Here is a 17,963-nt window from a genome sequence, read left to right as displayed (position 1 = left end):
CAATCCCCGCTGACTCCCCACAATCCCCGGCAGTCGCATTCAGTCCTCCTGCTCCAGCAATCGCAGTGGACGCTGTAAGTAATTCAGCGTAGTGCCGCTGGTGGCACATCACCTCAGCGGCACTACGCTAATTGCATACAGTGTCCGTGGCGAGTGCCGGAGCAGAGGGACTGAATGCAACTGCGGGGAGTCTCCGTGGATCGACGCGGTGCCCAGGCCGGAGGAGGGTAAGTATAGACCAGCACTTTTACCTCCACTATCCATGTCGGCGTGGAGTTGATTTTATAAAGTGTGGCGAGCGCAGCAAGCCCCGCGTATCCGCCTCCCCTTGCTGCACTCGCCACGTTTCGGGCTCGGTGAGCTCGCAACACTTTATAAAATCAACTCCACACTGACGTAGATACAGGGGGTATGACGTGGATAGTGGGGATATTAAGCATTGTGTATTTTTAGGGCTCCAGAGCCACTTACGTAGTTTACGTAACCAGCATAGTGCTGTATTAGTATTCTCAATACACCACTACGTAAACTAATAATACACAAGTACCATTTTTTTAGCTGGTGATGTACACATTGGTGATTGCCCAGCACTTACATCCCGATCCATTGAGGTAGACAGCAGCAATTCTGTCCCTTCTTCTGTAACAAGCGAACAAAGGTTAAACACGATCCGAGTGTGGTTCTGTCCTTCCGAGGAGCCCAGGAGACTCCATTTCTGTTTCCCAGACCTGGTTAAATCCCACAGGAGCACCTCCCCCCTGCAACGTCAAAGCAAAAAGTGGTCACACAGTTTCCAATCACTTCATATATACCTACACTCTATGGGGGTTATTGTCATTGCTTTGGTCCTCTGTGAGAATGTGTCTGTGCATTTCTGCGCCATGTGCAGACGTAGGGTGTGTGCACCCACGTCTGTACACGTCCCACGCCGGGAGTTCTCATGGTAATGAGGCCGTGACGGACACGCGGGGGGGGGGGGGGGGGGGGCATGGCGCCCGCAGATTACAGTGATTATATAGGTCATTCTGAACTGCGTGCACGGGGGAAATCATTCGATGGTCGGCAACCATCGAATGAATTTTCCCCACCTGCGAATGGATGATTATGTAAATCATCCATTTGCAGGCGTGCGAGGGGGGGCGGCCGGCACTGCGGGCAGCATCTGATGAACTTGCAAGGCTGCAAATTTTGCAGCCTTGCGAGTCAACCAGAATAAGGCCCTATATCTCAATACCCTTCCATTTACGCATAGCCAAAGTCACTGCTTCCCTCATGATCAGAACCCACATTTCCTGAAATACCATGTGCTGCTGTGAACATCCAGATGATCTAAATGGCTACCGTTTGTCTATGGCCACACTAGTCTAAAGGTGGCCATACATCACAATGACCTGCATAGGACCTGGTTGTATGCAGGTCGTAAAAGCACATATGATCTGCTTACGACTGCAGACAAAGCCAACTAATTCTATGTGCAGCATGTATGATCAGTGGAGTGATCGTGCGTTCCATCGTGCAAAATCGTGCGTTCGGACCAAATATCTTTCAGGTGTATGGCCACCTTAAGAGCACCGTAACACTAACCCAAAGCAGCTGGTCAATATCTCAGTTGGTCGCCCCGGAGGCCAGTGCAGCGTCAGCCATAACCGCTCTTTCAACGCTGGATCAGTGCCCCCTCCGCGCCGCTTCAGGTAGGGAAGCTTCAGGGTCATAATGCCTAAAAGATACAACACAGAACCATTCCTTATGATAAATTATGCTCACACGGTAATCACTTTACCCATAAGTGCTTCCATCTATAACAATTTCATTAGCAAAGTATCATTTATATTGGATACACTAGTAGTAACCCCTATTAAGTACAGTAGTCTCCATATATAATCATATCTATTATTAGTCAGGTAATGTATAGAAGTAGAACGTTCGATTAAAAGTAGTACAAGTATAGAATTACAGATAGCTCTCGTGAATATATATATATATAATATATATAATGAAATAGATATAGAGCGCGCTAGAAGAGCACCTATTTTATGTGAAATTGCACGAATAGATGTTCAATATAAAATTTATTTAAAACATTAAATACACAAATCAGACATGGCTTCCTCTGTAGGGTTAATGCAAGATGGCAACAGACCCGACGCGTTTCGTCAATAATGACTTCATCAGGGGAGCCGATACCACTACGTCAAAACGTAGGGCAGGAGATTTTAATGAAGAGAGTCACTTTTTTAGTGAGTTTCTTTACCAATTAGAAACGAGATAGTTATCCAGCAAAAACTAGAAAAGTTTTTTAGATGCCAAGGTTAAAAAAAACTAGGAGTGGAACCATGTGTATCTATCCAGATGGAGTACTTCCAATGTCTGAGTCACAGTCGACATATATAATGAAATACCATACCTATGAGAAGGATAGGTTTACTACAACATATACAGACGTCTGATAGCTAACAGTTACACATTTCAAGTTTATTTTTATATTGACCTACACAGGTTACAATAGGTCAGATGAATGCCAATGAAACATCTAGTGGGCATTTGTAATTCAAGATTTGTCTTACAGGAAAAACAAATAGTTTTAAAGCCCCATAAAAACTACACGATACCGACCAGGGGAGATCTAGTTAACAATAAATCGGCCCCAGGTGGCAGATATTTCATATACACATGGAATGATTTCGGAAAACGATATCGTTCAGCGACATCATCGCGACCCAATGAACATGCCAAATTCACCTGCATGTTGAGCAGACGGGAGGGGTCGTTAATGTGCGTAAGTGCTCATCATTTAAGATATAGAGGATACACCCTTTCTGAGCGAGGTCTTTTAACATATACTCGAGTGTATTGGGCTTTAGGTCTCATTTATCCAAGAATTCAACTGCAAATTCAATCTGTATCAGTATCGTGAAGCCGTGTGCGCACATAGCTTGTATAATACCAACAGGATGTACAAAGGATCCCACCTTTGCCTGTGGAGGAACTCCAGATGCGGATAGTTTGATCTTTACAGCCCGAGGCCAGGTAGCAGCCCTTGTTCTCAGTCTCTGGCAGGAGATCTCCATTGGTTGAATTCCATTCGACTCCTGAAAAGCAACATCAGACTGTATCAGAATGAGCAGGGAGGGTAGCGAGGCTGAGGAGCGGTGCGTTTCCCTAATTACCAAAGACACCATTGCAGCTTTTTTCTCATATGGAATAAGGAAAAATCAATTCAATGGATACCTGTTGCCTGCCCACAGCGGAGGCAGCCCTTTTGTGGTCTAAGTAATTGTGAAGATGCACCCTCTAAATTACCTAGGACGTATTAAGTCATACGTGCTACATTCAGGCCACAGAATGTCAGCCTTCACTTGTGTAGTAATGAATCTGAAAACTGATTTTGTGTTTTTTTTTTACTATGTTGGCTTTCCATAACAATAGTTGTTCTTCCGCCAACCGTGTGCAAAAACACTCAACGGAGGTGAAAGGCGTTAAAGGGGGCAGAGCTTTCCACTTTTTAGTGCTGATACTCCTGGTCCAACCATTTACCCTAAGTCACTGCAGTTGGCCTCCAGATTGGATACAAGAGGAAAATACTCCACCAGTCTCGGAGTGCCACAAATATAACAGGTGGCATTACGCTTCAAACAGCAAAGCTCCTTATATTCCAATGTCAGCTTAACCCTTACTACTGCCACATTATTATAGTTTTATAGCTCACACCAATCTCTATTAGAGCTGCACCTTTATACCCCCAAGCCCCCTGTGGAAAACAGTTTATGTTCTGGTTTTTGTAAAAAAAACTTTCACAGAAAAAAATTAAAAAAAATAAGATAATTAAATTTTTTTTTTTTTTTAACCCCTTCCCGACATTTGACGTACATTTACGTCATGGTCGGGAAGCACTTCCCGACACATGGCGTAAATGTACGTCATGGATTTAAACTGTCACCGCGTCTATAGACGCGGTGACAGTTTCAACATGTCTGCTGTCCCTGACAGCAGACATGTCCGTGCATGCCCAGGGGGGGCTGCGATGCCGCCCCCCCGTCGGCGATCGCTGTGATTGGCTGTTCAGTGTGAACAGCCATTCACAGCGTTTTCCTGTGTCACCGGCGAATAACGTTCGCCGGTGACACTGGATCAGAGGTGATTGGTGCTGTAAAGTACAGCACCAATCACCGCGGGGTGTAAGGGTGACACTGGTGTCACCCCACCTCACCCCGCCCGCCCCCAAAGGCCGTGATTGGTCCGTCGGTCCGACGAACCAATCACAGCCAAGGAGGGGGATTTAAACTAACGGTGACTGCACTGCAGACGCCATTCCGGTCTGGAATAGCGTGCAGTGCGGTCACCGTACCCCCCTGCCGCCATACTGACCAGAACCTTGCTCCATACTTGCTCCATACTTACCTGATCGCTGCTTCATCACTGCTTCCTGGATCCTGTTGCTACTTGTGCCTTCCTGTGAAATTGTGCTGCTGCAGTGTACTAGCTAGATAGAGAGATAGAGAGAGATAGAGAGAGATAGAGAGAGATAGAGAGAGATAGAGAGAGAGATAGTGTCAGAGAGTGCTATATTTTGTGCTGCTGCAGTGTGATATAGTTATAGATAGAGAGAGAGATAGAGAGAGAGAGATACCTAGTGACAGAGTGCTATATTTTGTGCTGCTGCAGTGTGATAGTTATAGAGAGATAGAGAGAGATAGAGAGAGAGAGATAGAGAGAGATAGTGACAGATTGTGCTATATATTTTTTATATAACTGACTGCTGCCCCCTCCTTTTGTGCTGATCAGTATAAATTAACTGATCAGCAACTTTTTGGGGGCGCAGGTTTTTTTTTATATATAGATATACCTGTCAGTGCTGCTGCTGCAGTGTCATAGAGTGATAGATAGTGAGAGATAGAGAGAGAGATAGTGACAGAGAGTGATAGAGAGTGCTAAATTTTGTGTCTGCTGCCCCCGCCTTTTGTGCTGATCACTATATCTGAGGTGATCAGCAACTTTTTAGGGGTGCAGAGGTTTTTTTTTTTTTATATATACCTGCCAGTTGCACTGTCAGTTGCACCAAAGGTTGTGCACCTGCTGCACCTCACTGGTAATCAGTGTCGCATCACTGATCACCTTTTTTTTTTGTGTGTGTGCTGTGGGGTCTTTTTTTAATTTTTTTTTTACACACACTGTGATTTTGTGGGTGTCCTGTGGCCGCTGTGCGCTGATCAGTGACGTACATCACTGATCATCTTTTTCGGCACAGGGTTGATCTATTTTTTTTTTTTTTTGATCAAATTCCTGTTGCCTTTGAGCGCTGTTCAGTGACAGACGTTACTGACCAACATCTGTGCTCAATTTTTTGCGCAGGACCTTTTTTTTTTTTTTTTTAACCCCTTACATTTTTTATTTTTAACCCCTTCATTTTTTTTTTTTTTATTGGTATAAAGTATTTTTTTTTTTTCTGCACCACATACACACTACACACTACATACCCCCCGGATTGAAATAAAGTTTGTACCCCCCCAGTACACTATACACGTGTTGAAACATTTCACTACCAGTAACACAAAAATAAAAATGGCATCCCAAATGTCCTCCCAAATGTCCTCCCAAATGTCCTCCCAGTCATCCAGGAGAATGTATTCAGTGGAGGAGGCATATGCCATGCTTGCTTCTGACTCTGACACAGCCAGTGATGCAAGCGGGGAATTTGAAGGATTCGCCTTAACCTCATCTTCCTCCTCTAGTGATGAGGGACCCCCTCAAAGACGCCCCCGTAGAGCAGCTGAGACCCCCCCCCCAATAATTGATCTCGTATGGACCCCACCACCAGACAATTTTGAGCCCCAGGTTCCTGAGTTTTTGGCCATGCCAGGAATCCAATTTGATTCCACAGGTCTCAGAGAAATTGACTTTTTCAAATTATTTTTCTCTGATGATTTTATAAATTTAATGGTGGACCAAACTAATTTATATGCCCAGCAGTTTATTGCTCAAAACCCCACGTCATCATTTGCTAGGTGGACCCCTGTAGATGCAGTAGAGATGATGACGTTTTGGGGTCTGGTGTTTCATATGGGCATAGTAAAAAAGCCAGAAATTAGGCAATATTGGAGTACAGATGTTCTGTACAGTACTCCATTTTACCGTATGGCCATGCCCCGGACTCGATTTGAGACAATTCTTAAATTTATACATTACACCGATAATGCACAGTGCCCACCCAGAGATGATCCCACCTTTGACCGGCTATTCAAAGTCAGGCCGGTCATTGATCATTTCAGTGCCAAATTTGAAGAGGTGTACATCCCTGAAAAATTTATTTGTATCGACGAGTCCCTTATACATTTTAAAGGAAGGGTTAAATTCCGCCAGTACCTTCCCAGTAAGAGGGCAAGGTATGGCATAAAAATGTATAAACTGTGTGAAAGCACCTCAGGGTACACCCACAGGTTTAGGGTTTATGAAGGGAAGGATTCAAGAATTCAACCGCCAGAATGCCCCCCCTCCCTCGTAGGTGTTAGTGGGAAAATTGTCTGGGATTTAGTGCACCCCTTCCTGGATAAAGGTTATCACCTCTATGTGGATAACTTTTACACTAGCATCCCCCTGTTTAAGGCCCTTGGTTCAAGAGGTACAGCAGCTTGCGGTACTGTGCGCAAGAACCAAAGAGGCCTCCCAAAAACGCACATTGCCCAAGTAATGAGAAGGGGTGAAAGCAGGGGAATATGCAACGAAAATATGTTGTTGGTCAAATATAAGGACAAGAGGGATGTCCTTATACTGACAACAATTCACGGAGACAGTACCACCTCCGTCCCTGTACGAGGTACCAGTACCCACACCTCCAAACCTAATTGTATCCTGGATTACAATAGGTACATGGGCGGAGTGGATCTTTCAGATCAGGTACTGAAGCCGTACAGTGCCCTGCGGAAAACAAAAATCTGGTACAAGAAGGTGGCCGTGTATATCATCCAGATGGCACTGTATAACGCTTACGTGCTATTCCGTTCTACCGGCCAGAGGGGGACATTTATGCACTTTCAAGAGGAAGTCATAAAGGGCCTAATATTTGGGAACCAGCAGGCAGAGGGCCCCAGTACTTCTAGTACTGGCCCCCGTATTGTACCAGGGCAGCATTTTCCTGATGAAATCCCCTCCACTGGAAAAAAGGGCAGAACACAAAAAAGGTGCAAAGTTTGCTATAAAAAGGGAATAAGAAAGCAAACTATTTTCCAGTGTGACACTTGCCCCGACAAACCCGGCCTATGTATAAAGGAGTGTTTTAAAATATACCACACATCTATGGAATATTAGGTTCATAATTTCACCGTGCTTCGGGGGTCTTGCTAATGCCACATAGCACCCACCATTCATTCCACCAGAATCTGAGCCGCAAAATCCAAAAATCACTCCTTCCCTTCTGAGTCCTGCCATGCACCCAACTGGTATTTTTTGGTCACATGTGAGGCATTGCCGTACTCGGGAGAAATTGGGGCACAGATTTTGGGGTGCTTTGTCTCCTTCATTCCTTGTGAAAATGAAAAATTTTGAGCCAGAACTGCATTTTTGTGTAAAAAAATGTAATTTTTCATGTTCACTGCCCAGTTTTATCAAAATTGGTGAAACCCCTGGGGGTTTGAAATGTACACTATACCCCTAGATGAATTCCCTGAGGGGTGTAGTTTGCAAAATGGGGTCACTTGTGGGGGGGTTCCACTGTATTGGTGCTTTGGGGGTCTTGCTAATGCGACATAGCACCCACCATCATTCCACCAGAATTTGTGCTGCAAAATCCAAATATCACTCCTTCCCTTCTGAGTCCTGCCACTTTTTGGTCACACATGAGGCATTGCCGTACTCGGGAGAAATTGGGGCACAGATTTTGGGGTGCTTTGTCTCCTTCATTCCTTCTGAAAATGAAAAATTTTGAGCCAGAACTGCATTTTTGTGTAAAAAAATGTAATTTTTCATTTTCACTGCCCACTTGTATCAAAATTGGTGAAACCCCTGGGGGTTTGAAATGTACACTATACCCCTAGATGAATTCCCTGAGGGGTGTAGTTTGCAAAATGGGGTGACTTGTGGGGGGGTTCCACTGTATTGGTGCAACATAGCACCCACCATTCATTCCACCAGAATCTGTGCTGCAAAATCCAAAAATCACTCCTTCCCTTCTGAGTCCTGCCATGCACCCAACTGGTATTTTTTGGTCACATGTGAGGCATTGCCGTACTCGGGAGAAATTGGGGCACAGATTTTGGGGTGCTTTTTCTCCTTCATACCTTCTGAAAATGAAAAATTTTGAGCCAGAACTGCATTTTTGTGTAAAAAATGTAATTTTTCATGTTCACTGCCCACTTGTATCAAAATTGGTGAAACCCCTGGGGGTTTTAAATGTACACTATACCCCTAGATGAATTCCCTGAGGGGTGTAGTTTGCAAAATGGGGTCACTTGTGGGGGGGTTCCACTGTATTGGTGCTTGGGGGGTCTTGCTAATGCGACATAGCACCCACCAAAATTCCACCAGAATCTGAGCTGCAAAATCCAAAAATCACTCCTTCCCTTTTGAGTCCTGCCATGCACCCAACTGGTATTTTTTGGTCACATGTGAGGCATTGCCGTACTCGGGAGAAATTGGGGCACAGATTTTGGGGTGCTTTTTCTCCTTCATACCTTCTGAAAATGAAAAATTTTGAGCCAGAACTGCATTTTTGTGTAAAAAATGTAATTTTTCATGTTCACTGCCCACTTGTATCAAAATTGGTGAAACCCCTGGGGGTTTGAAATGTACACTATACCCCTAGATGAATTCCCTGAGGGGTGTAGTTTGCAAAATGGGGTCACTTGTGGGGGGGTTCCACTGTATTGGTGCTTGGGGGGTCTTGCTAATGCGACATAGCACCCACCAAAATTCCACCAGAATCTGAGCTGCAAAATCCAAAAATCACTCCTTCCCTTCTGAGTCCTGCCATGCACCCAACTGGTATTTTTTGGTCACATGTGAGGCATTGCCGTACTCGGGAGAAATTGGGGCACAGATTTTGGGGTGCTTTGTCTCCTTCATACCTTCTGAAAATGAAAAATTTTGAGCCAGAACTGCATTTTTGTGTAAAAAAATGTAATTTTTCATTTTCACTGCCCACTTGTATCAAAATTGGTGAAACCCCTGGGGGTTTGAAATGTACACTATACCCCTAGATGAATTCCCTGAGGGGTGTAGTTTTCAAAATGGGGTGACTTGTGGGGGGGTTCCACTGTATTGGTGCTTGGGGGGTCTTGCTAATGCGACATAGCACCCACCAAAATTCCACCAGAATCTGAGCTGCAAAATCCAAAAATCACTCCTTCCGTTCTGAGTCCTGCCATGCACCCAACTGGTATTTTTTGGTCACATGTGAGGCATTGCCGTACTCGGGAGAAATTGGGGCACAGATTTTGGGGTGCTTTTTCTCCTTCATACCTTCTGAAAATGAAAAATTTCGAGCCAGAACTGCATTTTTGTGTAAAAAATGTAATTTTCATTTTCACTGCCCACTTGTATCAAAATTGGTGAAACCCCTGGGGGTTTGAAATGTACACTATACCCCTAGATGAATTCCCTGAGGGGTGTAGTTTTCAAAATGGGGTGACTTGTGGGGGGGTTCCACTGTATTGGTGCTTGGGGGGTCTTGCTAATGCGACATAGCACCCACCAAAATTCCACCAGAATCTGAGCCGCAAAATCCAAAAATCACTCCTTCCGTTCTGAGTCCTGCCATGCACCCAACTGGTATTTTTTGGTCACATGTGAGGCATTTCCGTACTCGGGAGAAATTGGGGCACATATTTTGGGGTGCTTTTTCTCCTTCATACCTTCTGAAAATGAAAAATTTTGAGCCAGAACTGCATTTTTGTGTAAAAAAATGTAATTTTTCATTTTCACTGCCCACTTGTATCAAAATTGGTGAAACCCCTGGGGGTTTGAAATGTACACTATACCCCTAGATGAATTCCCTGAGGGGTGTACTTTGCAAAATGGGGTGACTTGTGGGGGGGTTCCACTGTATTGGTGCAACATAGCACCCACCATTCATTCCACCAGAATCTGTGCTGCAAAATCCAAAAATCACTCCTTCCCTTCTGAGTCCTGCCATGCACCCAACTGGTATTTTTTGGTCACATGTGAGGCATTGCCGTACTCGGGAGAAATTGGGGCACAGATTTTGGGGTGCTTTTTCTCCTTCATACCTTCTGAAAATGACAAATTTGGAGCCAGAACTGCATTTTTGTGTAAAAAAATAATTTTTCATTTTCACTGCCCAGTTGTACCACAATTGGTGAAACCCCTGGGGGTTTGAAATGTACACTATACCCCTAGATGAATTCCCTGAGGGGTGTAGTTTGCAAAATGGGGTCACTTGTGGGGGGGTTCCTAACTTTTAGCATCTTATGGTGCCTAGAAACCTACATGGTGCCTAAAAAATAATCTCATAAAAAGGAGGCTCCAAAATCAAGTAGGTGCTCCTTCTATTATGAAGCCTGTGGTTTGGTCACCGTGCACACTAGGGCCACATATAGGATATTTATGAAAACAAAAGAATTGGGGGAATCAATTTTCAGTCACATTTCTCTAGTAAAATGTACTGTGTTCCTTAGAAAAATGTATTAAAATTGCAAATCTGCAAAAAAAAAGAAATTTTGAAATTTCACCTACACTTTGTTTTAATTCCTGTGAAACACCTAAAGGGTTAACAAACTTCCAAAATGCTGTTTTGAATACTGTGAGGGGTGCAGTTTTTGAAATGGCATCATTTATGGGGGTGTCTCACATACAAGTCCCTCAAAGTCACATCAGAACTGAACTGGTCCCTAAAAAAATCAGTGTTTGAAATTTTCTTGAAAATTTGAGAATTTGCTATTCATATTGTAAGCCTCCTAGTGTCCCAAAAAATTAAAAGGAAGTTGAAATAATGATGTCAACATAAAGTAGACATATGGTCTATGTTAGTTATTCACTATTTTGAGTGGTAAGATTATTTGTCTCACAAGCAGAAAATTTAACATTTTGCAAATCGCTAAATTTTCCATTTTTTCACGATATTTTGGTATTTTTCACAAAAAAACACAGACTGTATCGACCCAAATTTACCACTAATTTGAAGTACAATGTGTCACGAAAAAACAATCTCAAAATCACTGGGATAAGTAAAAGCAAAAAAAAGTTATCCCCACTTAAGTGAGACATGTCAGATTTGAAAAAAAGGGCTCTGTCAGGAACGCAAAAACTGGCTCTGTCAGGAAGGGGTTAATCACTTGATTCAAAGATGTGCGATGACTACAGCACTCAGATCTGTGACAATGGTAGAAGGCGTCTTTTTGTCTTCAGACGTCCATTGCGGCATTAGAAAATTAGTTGTATGGGATTGTATAGCAGCTTTCCCATGGAATCAAGTCCTAGGTCAGGGATGGGGAACCTTAGGCCCTCCAGCTGTTGAACTGCACATCCCAGCATGGACAGTGATGGGGAACTGCACATCCCAGTTCCCCATCACTGTCCTAGGTCCATCTTGTCTCTACACCTGATAATCTACTGGGCGATTGCACTGGGTCCATATGTTATTGAGCACAGTCTCCTAGAGGAAATGAGCTTGTATCATGTTTTCGGTTCTCCCCATCAGTTTTGCATCAATATAACAAAAACTATTATTATTCCTCAATTATTTTTGAAGACAAAGATTGGCATGAAAGAATCACTGTCCAGCTCACATTTTATATATGTAAACACTTGGACCTCACTCATTTTTACCTAGAAGGTCAATTAAATACCTGGTCCACCCTCCAGCTTTTGGGTTAGGTCTTCCTCTCGGGGCTGCGGGCACCACGCCAGACAGTGGACCTCATCATCATGTCCACGCAAACGGTGCGTGACCTCTCCTCTGCGGCTGATGTCTATCAGGACAATCATGCCATCCTTGTACCTAGAGACAGAGGAAACAAATGACTTACATTTTACCGTAATTTCTCACATTACATGTAGAGGTAACTAAAAGGTGCCCATACACTGCTGCGACGTCTCGCAGCAGTGTTCGGACACCCGATACCCCTGCAAACCACCGTTGTGATGGATCGTATGAGTCCCTGCTTCCCGCCCGCCCCAGAACGGGTGGTCGGACGGCCAGCTGGTCCAACCACCTAGTCGGTCCGATGCGCACTGAAACGTGCATCGGACCCAACTGCATGTCAGGGAGAGGCAATTTGGTCTGATTTAACGGGCCAATTGGTCGCAATCGGACCAAATCGCCTCAGTGTATGGGCACCTTTAGACTGGGCTCTTTCAGTATTACATTTACCAGGAATAAATGTCACCTAGAACTGAAAGAACTATGCTATGGATTGGCATTACACAAGATCATATAGAAGTGAATTAAGATGATGCACAGTGCTGAAGTCTAAGAAAGTGTGTTAATATTTTTGCACCACTACTGTATTACATTGCATCCATGCTGTATGTAATGCACCTGTGATGTGTGCTGAGCAGTGTTTTGCCTATGCTTATAGGCAAACCACTGCGATCTAAGCAGGATTGACAGTGCATGCACTGTTTATGTCTGGAAGCAATGGGTGGGGCTTTGCCTATCTGGCTTCAATGCTGCTGCCCAGCTCATCTTCCTCTTTAGAACCCAATTCAAACTTCTCACTCACAAAGTCCTCACCTATTCCTCTTTAATTTATGACCTCACCTAACTTCACATTTCAGTCGGGCCTCGTCACTCCTCAATTGCCCATCACCTCTCCTGCCCCCTGATTGCTTCCTCCCATTTCCATCTCCAAGATTTTGCATATTCCTCTCCCTACCTCTGGAAATCTCTACCTCTCCTTATTATGCTCTCCACATTTTTGTGACCAATGAGGCAGAATGTTTAATAAACCAAGTACTTGTCCTTTCACTGTAAGTCACTGTTGTCTTATTCTGCTCATTGTCTAAGTAAGTTGTTAGGTGCTGCGGAACCCTTGTGGCAGCATATAAAGCATAAAAAGGGTGTGATGTTCCAGAAATCAAAAACAAGAGCACCGGGTAGGATTGTCATGTAACAAAATTGTATACCTTATAATTGATTTTAAAATTGCATAGACTGTGGGACATATATTTGGGGGGTGCAAGAATATACTCGTTTAGTGTTCACACAAAGCATTGTTAGCAGCAGTGAAGCCGGGTCAGTAGTAAGGGACAGAATACTGGTATATGCTAAAATGTTAACAACAATTTGTTTCCCAGGCATAAAAAAGCTCAGCAGCTAGTGACCTTCAGCATTTCCCCTTAGAAGAAAAATGTGCATTTGGTTTGGAACAACTCATTCATTTTGATCCGTGGTGCAAACATCTAAAATTGCCTGTTAAAAAATCTTTGCAAATTAGGTTTTCCATTGCAGAATTCCTAAAACTAGCAGTTCAAATAATGTACCTAATACAGGATTGTAGCACTTTCCTTAATTAAGGATATACTACTACTAGATACATTTCCCCTGATGAAGTCCTAGGGACAAAACGCGTTGGGTTATGATATGTTTCTGTCTTATGAATCATCAAGAGAAAATATTGGCATTTTAATATCAAATAAATATGTATTTGTTTTCACCAGATTGACTGATTCACTGTAATGTATGTATGTATGTATGTATGTATGTATGTATGTATGAGCAATTTACACCATATGACTTGCAATCTTGAAAAAAAATTACCCCCGTGGTCCCGGGGCCGCAAAAGGGGTCCGGTCACTGCACAAAGTGGGTCATGGAAGCAACATGTAGCAACGTTGCATAACAGAAGGGATAGAGGACATTGATTGGGTTCAGATTAGGTTCACAGCCACTAACCTTCGCCGGGGTCCCAAAAGGGAACAAAGTGGGTCAGGGATGCAAGATATGGCAGAATTGCATAACATAAAGGGGGTAGAGGACAGGGGGTTTAAGGGGAAAAAAACTGTGGTCAGATCCGGGAACCCACCACAGACAGGTGTATGCCAGTCACACCATGGGCATGTTGATCGGATAAGATTAAAACAAAAGAAGGATAAAGATCAAGTAATTCTAATCGCACAATCAAAACCGGGCACCGCCGGGTACCTCAGCTAGAATAAACGTTATAGCTGAGACATCCTGTAAAAGTTGTCTGTTCAGATATAGATTTAATGTCTTCCTCTTAACTGTATAGTAAGTAAAGTCTCATTATGATTGTCTCCACCACAGCCTTACTGGCAATGCCTCTATTGATATTGAAGATCTGTATACCACTTCTCTGTCCGGTGCCCTATATTGGCTGACATCTGCCCTCTATTCTGCCTGTTGGTAAAGTGTAGGTGCTTACCCCACAGCCACTAGATCCTCTTGGTGTGGCGAGCAGGACAGGCAGACAATGGTCCTCGGCTCAGGAAAGAACTGCTGTCCATCATTCCGGTTACACCAAAAGCAGACCACAATTCCCTTCTCATCCCCAGTTATCAGCAGGTCCTTCACCAGGGGAGACCATTGAAGGGCAGCTATTGTGTTCTGTAAAGGGGAAGAGGCAGCCATCACAGTAAGATGTATCCCAACGGAATTGTACAGTGAAGCAGGAACAAAGACTTTAACACAGGTAACTGGCATGACGCTAGACCAAAGGTTCCCAAACGTGGTCTTCAAGGCACCCCAATAGTCCAGGATTATGTATATCCAGGGCCCAGATGGTTAAATCACATTGAACGAGGTACTTATTAAGGCCATAATTCAGTAACACCCGGAACTGGGTGAATTCTTCCCCGTACCGCTGTTTGGGGGTCTGCGCAAGCGAGTACTTGTGCATGTGCAGACCCAGTGGCAGACGAATGGCTTCGGTCATAAACAAAATCGCTGGGCCGTTCGTTGCAGGGAGGGTGGGCCAGGAGCAGTGACAGCGATGGACCATGGGAACTTGCTGGCCGTTACCATGGGTCCTCAGGCGGGTCGATGCCTGCCAGGGGCGGGTGGCTGAAATCACAGGACGTCAGCCGCCCGCCCTGTCTTCATCGTAGCGCTCGCAAATAAGTCAGTTTTCACTGACTTCTATTTGTGTAGGCAGGAGACATCATTGTTGGCAACCATCCAATGATTTCTCCTGCTGGTGGAGGCATGTGAGGGGAGGTGTTCTCGTACACATCCCCTCGCATGGTACCGAGGGGATTCGGTGGCGGTGGTGGTTGTGATGGTGGTGGGGCAGCGTCTCAAGCGCTCGGTGACCAGCTTACTCGATGTTCGCAGCTCACCGAGCCAACCTGAATCAGGCCTAAGTCGCCTGCAGCCAAAATGGAAATACGTAAAACCTGGAAGGTTGGGGTGCCTCGAGTACCACATTTGGGAACCTCTGCACTAGATGTTTACTCTTCACATCATAAGATATGTGTTATACCCATTTTGGGCCTTATTCTAGTTCACTCTGACAAAATCCTTCTTAGATGGACAAAACCATGTGCACTGCAGGTCGGGTAGATGTAACTTGTGCAGATATAATTAGATTAGGGTGGGGTTTTACTTCAAAGGGGCAGATGTATTCAGACTTAACAAGAGATAAATGCAAGGGTGATAAGGAGGGATAAACGCCCAGCCAATCACCTGCTAACTGCCATGTTACAGGCTGTGTTTGAAAAAAGTCAGTTAACAGGTGATTGGCTGGACGTTTATCTCTTTGTCACCCTTGCATTTATCTCTTGTTAAGGCTTAATACATCTGCCCCAAAGTGAGATCTATATTGCAGTGTAAAAATAAAGCAGCCAGTATTTACCCTGCACAGAAACAAAATAACTCACACAAATCTAATTCTCTCTGCACATTTTACATCTGTCCCCCTGCAGTGCACATGGTTTTGTCCATCTAAGAAGGATTTTGTCAAAAAGAGTGAACTAGAATAAGGCCCTTTTTTGTAAAAGTAATGGGTGAAATTTAATAGGATGAGAGATTTGCAAAAAAAATATCTGTTTTTTTTTAAAGCGGCAATCATTTAAACTGCAAAATCAAACTGATTTTGCAGTGTAAATGATTGCCGCTTTAAAAAAAAGCCTGGAGATTTCTTAGCAAATCTCTCATTTTCTCTCCTCCAATGAAATTTCACCCCATATATTTTGAAATATTTCAAATGGGGAATATATAAAGATAGATAGATGCTATGTTGTGTGTGCTTTTATATCAGAAGAAGCCAATGTGTGTAAACGCATCATGTGCATTCTGGCACACAGCAGGTTATACACTACATTACACTCTGCATTCAAGAAAACCTATGATCTGCCCTAATCATACACACAAAACCTACCCGATGGAGCTTGTGTTCGGTCACAATGCTCTTTGTCTGGGTGTCCCAAACTTTCACAGTTCCGTCATCAGAGCTGCTGGCGCAGAGGTGAGACTGACCAGAGAAGTGGGAAAAAGCAAAGCTGGATACTCTGTCTGTATGTCCAACCAGCTCCCCTAATAGACAAATATAACACACAAAGATACTTAGCAGTGGCAACACAATATTGAGCCTATAAACCTGATTCACATACAGTATGTAATGTAAATAAATAAAAAATAGAAAATTGGGCAAAACCATGTTGACCTGCAGGTGGAGCTGACGGAACATGAGAGATTTCGTTTTGGGCGGGTAATTTTTTTATGTGCAGAGTAAAAATTGGCTGCTTTTGCATGTAGCCCACAAATGTTAGCCTTATATTTGAACTGCAATTTAGAATTCAGTTTGAACCAACCCCACCCCATACTTTCCGGGATCAGCCAGGAGGCTCCTGAAAATTGGTGGTGCTCCTGTCCCTTTGCAAAGGTAGGCAAGTCTCCAGTAGCTGGCCTCACCTAAAGCAGCCCCTCTTCCTGCAGCTTTCCAAAGGAGTCCTTGAAGGTGGGTGGACCAGGGCGGCCGAGGGCGCAATTTGTGCTGAATCACATCATCATAGCCCCATCCGGTTATTTGGGCATTGAATAGTGGGCTTCGACGTAGCGATTCGGCACTACCCACCCAAGGCGAGGACATTCCCCCTGACGTACCGATATGGTTGTTCCCTCCTGCATGTTGCAGCCAGTAAGTATGCCACACCCAAATCTTACGGTGCCCATTCACTAGTAAGATTTATCTTCAGATCTGGCTGGTTGGAAAAAAAATATGGTTATGGATGAGTGACAGTTTGTCAGTTTTCTAGCATTTCAAAGCAAATGGTCAGCTGTCATTTGCTCTCATCCATAACCATGTTTTTGTTCCAACCAGACAGATCTGCAGATAAATCTGCATGTGTATGGCCACCTTTACTCTCTCTGTATTGTTACAACTTCCCCACCTGCAACTTGTTTTTTCCCGCCATATGGGGCATACACAATGGGCAATTCCATGGCTATTTCTAAGCGATCTGACCAGATCACTTAGAAATCAAGCACGGTTCGCTCCGTGTCTATAACCCCACTCCAGCGGCGGCGATGCATAGTCCAGCGCGTCATCATCGCCTGACTAGATTCATACTGCATGCAGTATAAATCTAGTTATATCGCCAGTGTTCTCATGGTGGGAACACTGGTGTACAGATCACTCAGCACACATCGCTGGTGCATCGCATGTGTGTCAGCGATGTGTGTCAGCGATGTGTGCTGTGCTACATCGCTTAGCGCGGGGCTATATAAGACATAGAACAGAACAAAGGATTAACAATAAGCAGGGCAGGTTGTCTAGATGCAAGCAATTGCCCCATGACCATGCTTATTTCTATTGCCAGAAAAGAGGTGGTTGAGAAACTGATGGGGCCATCGCCTGCTGCATGCTCATTTATTCCAGAACCATTATATCGGTGTCTACAGGGCTTCATTTCCCCATTCAGTCAGTTATAAAGTTGTTGGTTTTCGAAAAATGTTATAGTCTTGAGTAAGGATACATTTGCCTGATCCTAGAGAACCCCTCCAAATTTTCCTATAACCTGCTTGAAATTTCTCTCTTTCCTTATGGAAAAACTTA

At 44.1% G+C, this 17,963-nt stretch overlaps 1 protein-coding gene across 1 annotated transcript in view; it reads right to left on the bottom strand.

Annotated features, from left to right (window-relative positions):
- Positions 1–17,963, bottom strand: part of GEMIN5 (gem nuclear organelle associated protein 5) — a 69,764-nt gene that overhangs the window by 49,100 nt on the left and 2,701 nt on the right. Inside the window, exons 3-8 of the mRNA XM_083181718.1 lie at positions 16,287–16,441; positions 14,334–14,515; positions 11,796–11,947; positions 2,970–3,089; positions 1,585–1,717; positions 596–758 (exon numbers count right to left, since the gene is read on the bottom strand). Coding sequence (XP_083037844.1) covers positions 596–758; positions 1,585–1,717; positions 2,970–3,089; positions 11,796–11,947; positions 14,334–14,515; positions 16,287–16,441 — 905 coding nt within the window. The remainder of the gene's footprint in view (positions 1–595; positions 759–1,584; positions 1,718–2,969; positions 3,090–11,795; positions 11,948–14,333; positions 14,516–16,286; positions 16,442–17,963) is intronic.

Source organism: Crinia signifera, chromosome 4, assembly GCF_055691185.1.
Source record: "Crinia signifera chromosome 4, ASM5569118v1, whole genome shotgun sequence".
NCBI lineage: Eukaryota > Metazoa > Chordata > Amphibia > Anura > Myobatrachidae > Crinia > Crinia signifera.
This window is presented reverse-complemented; position numbering and strand designations above follow the sequence as displayed.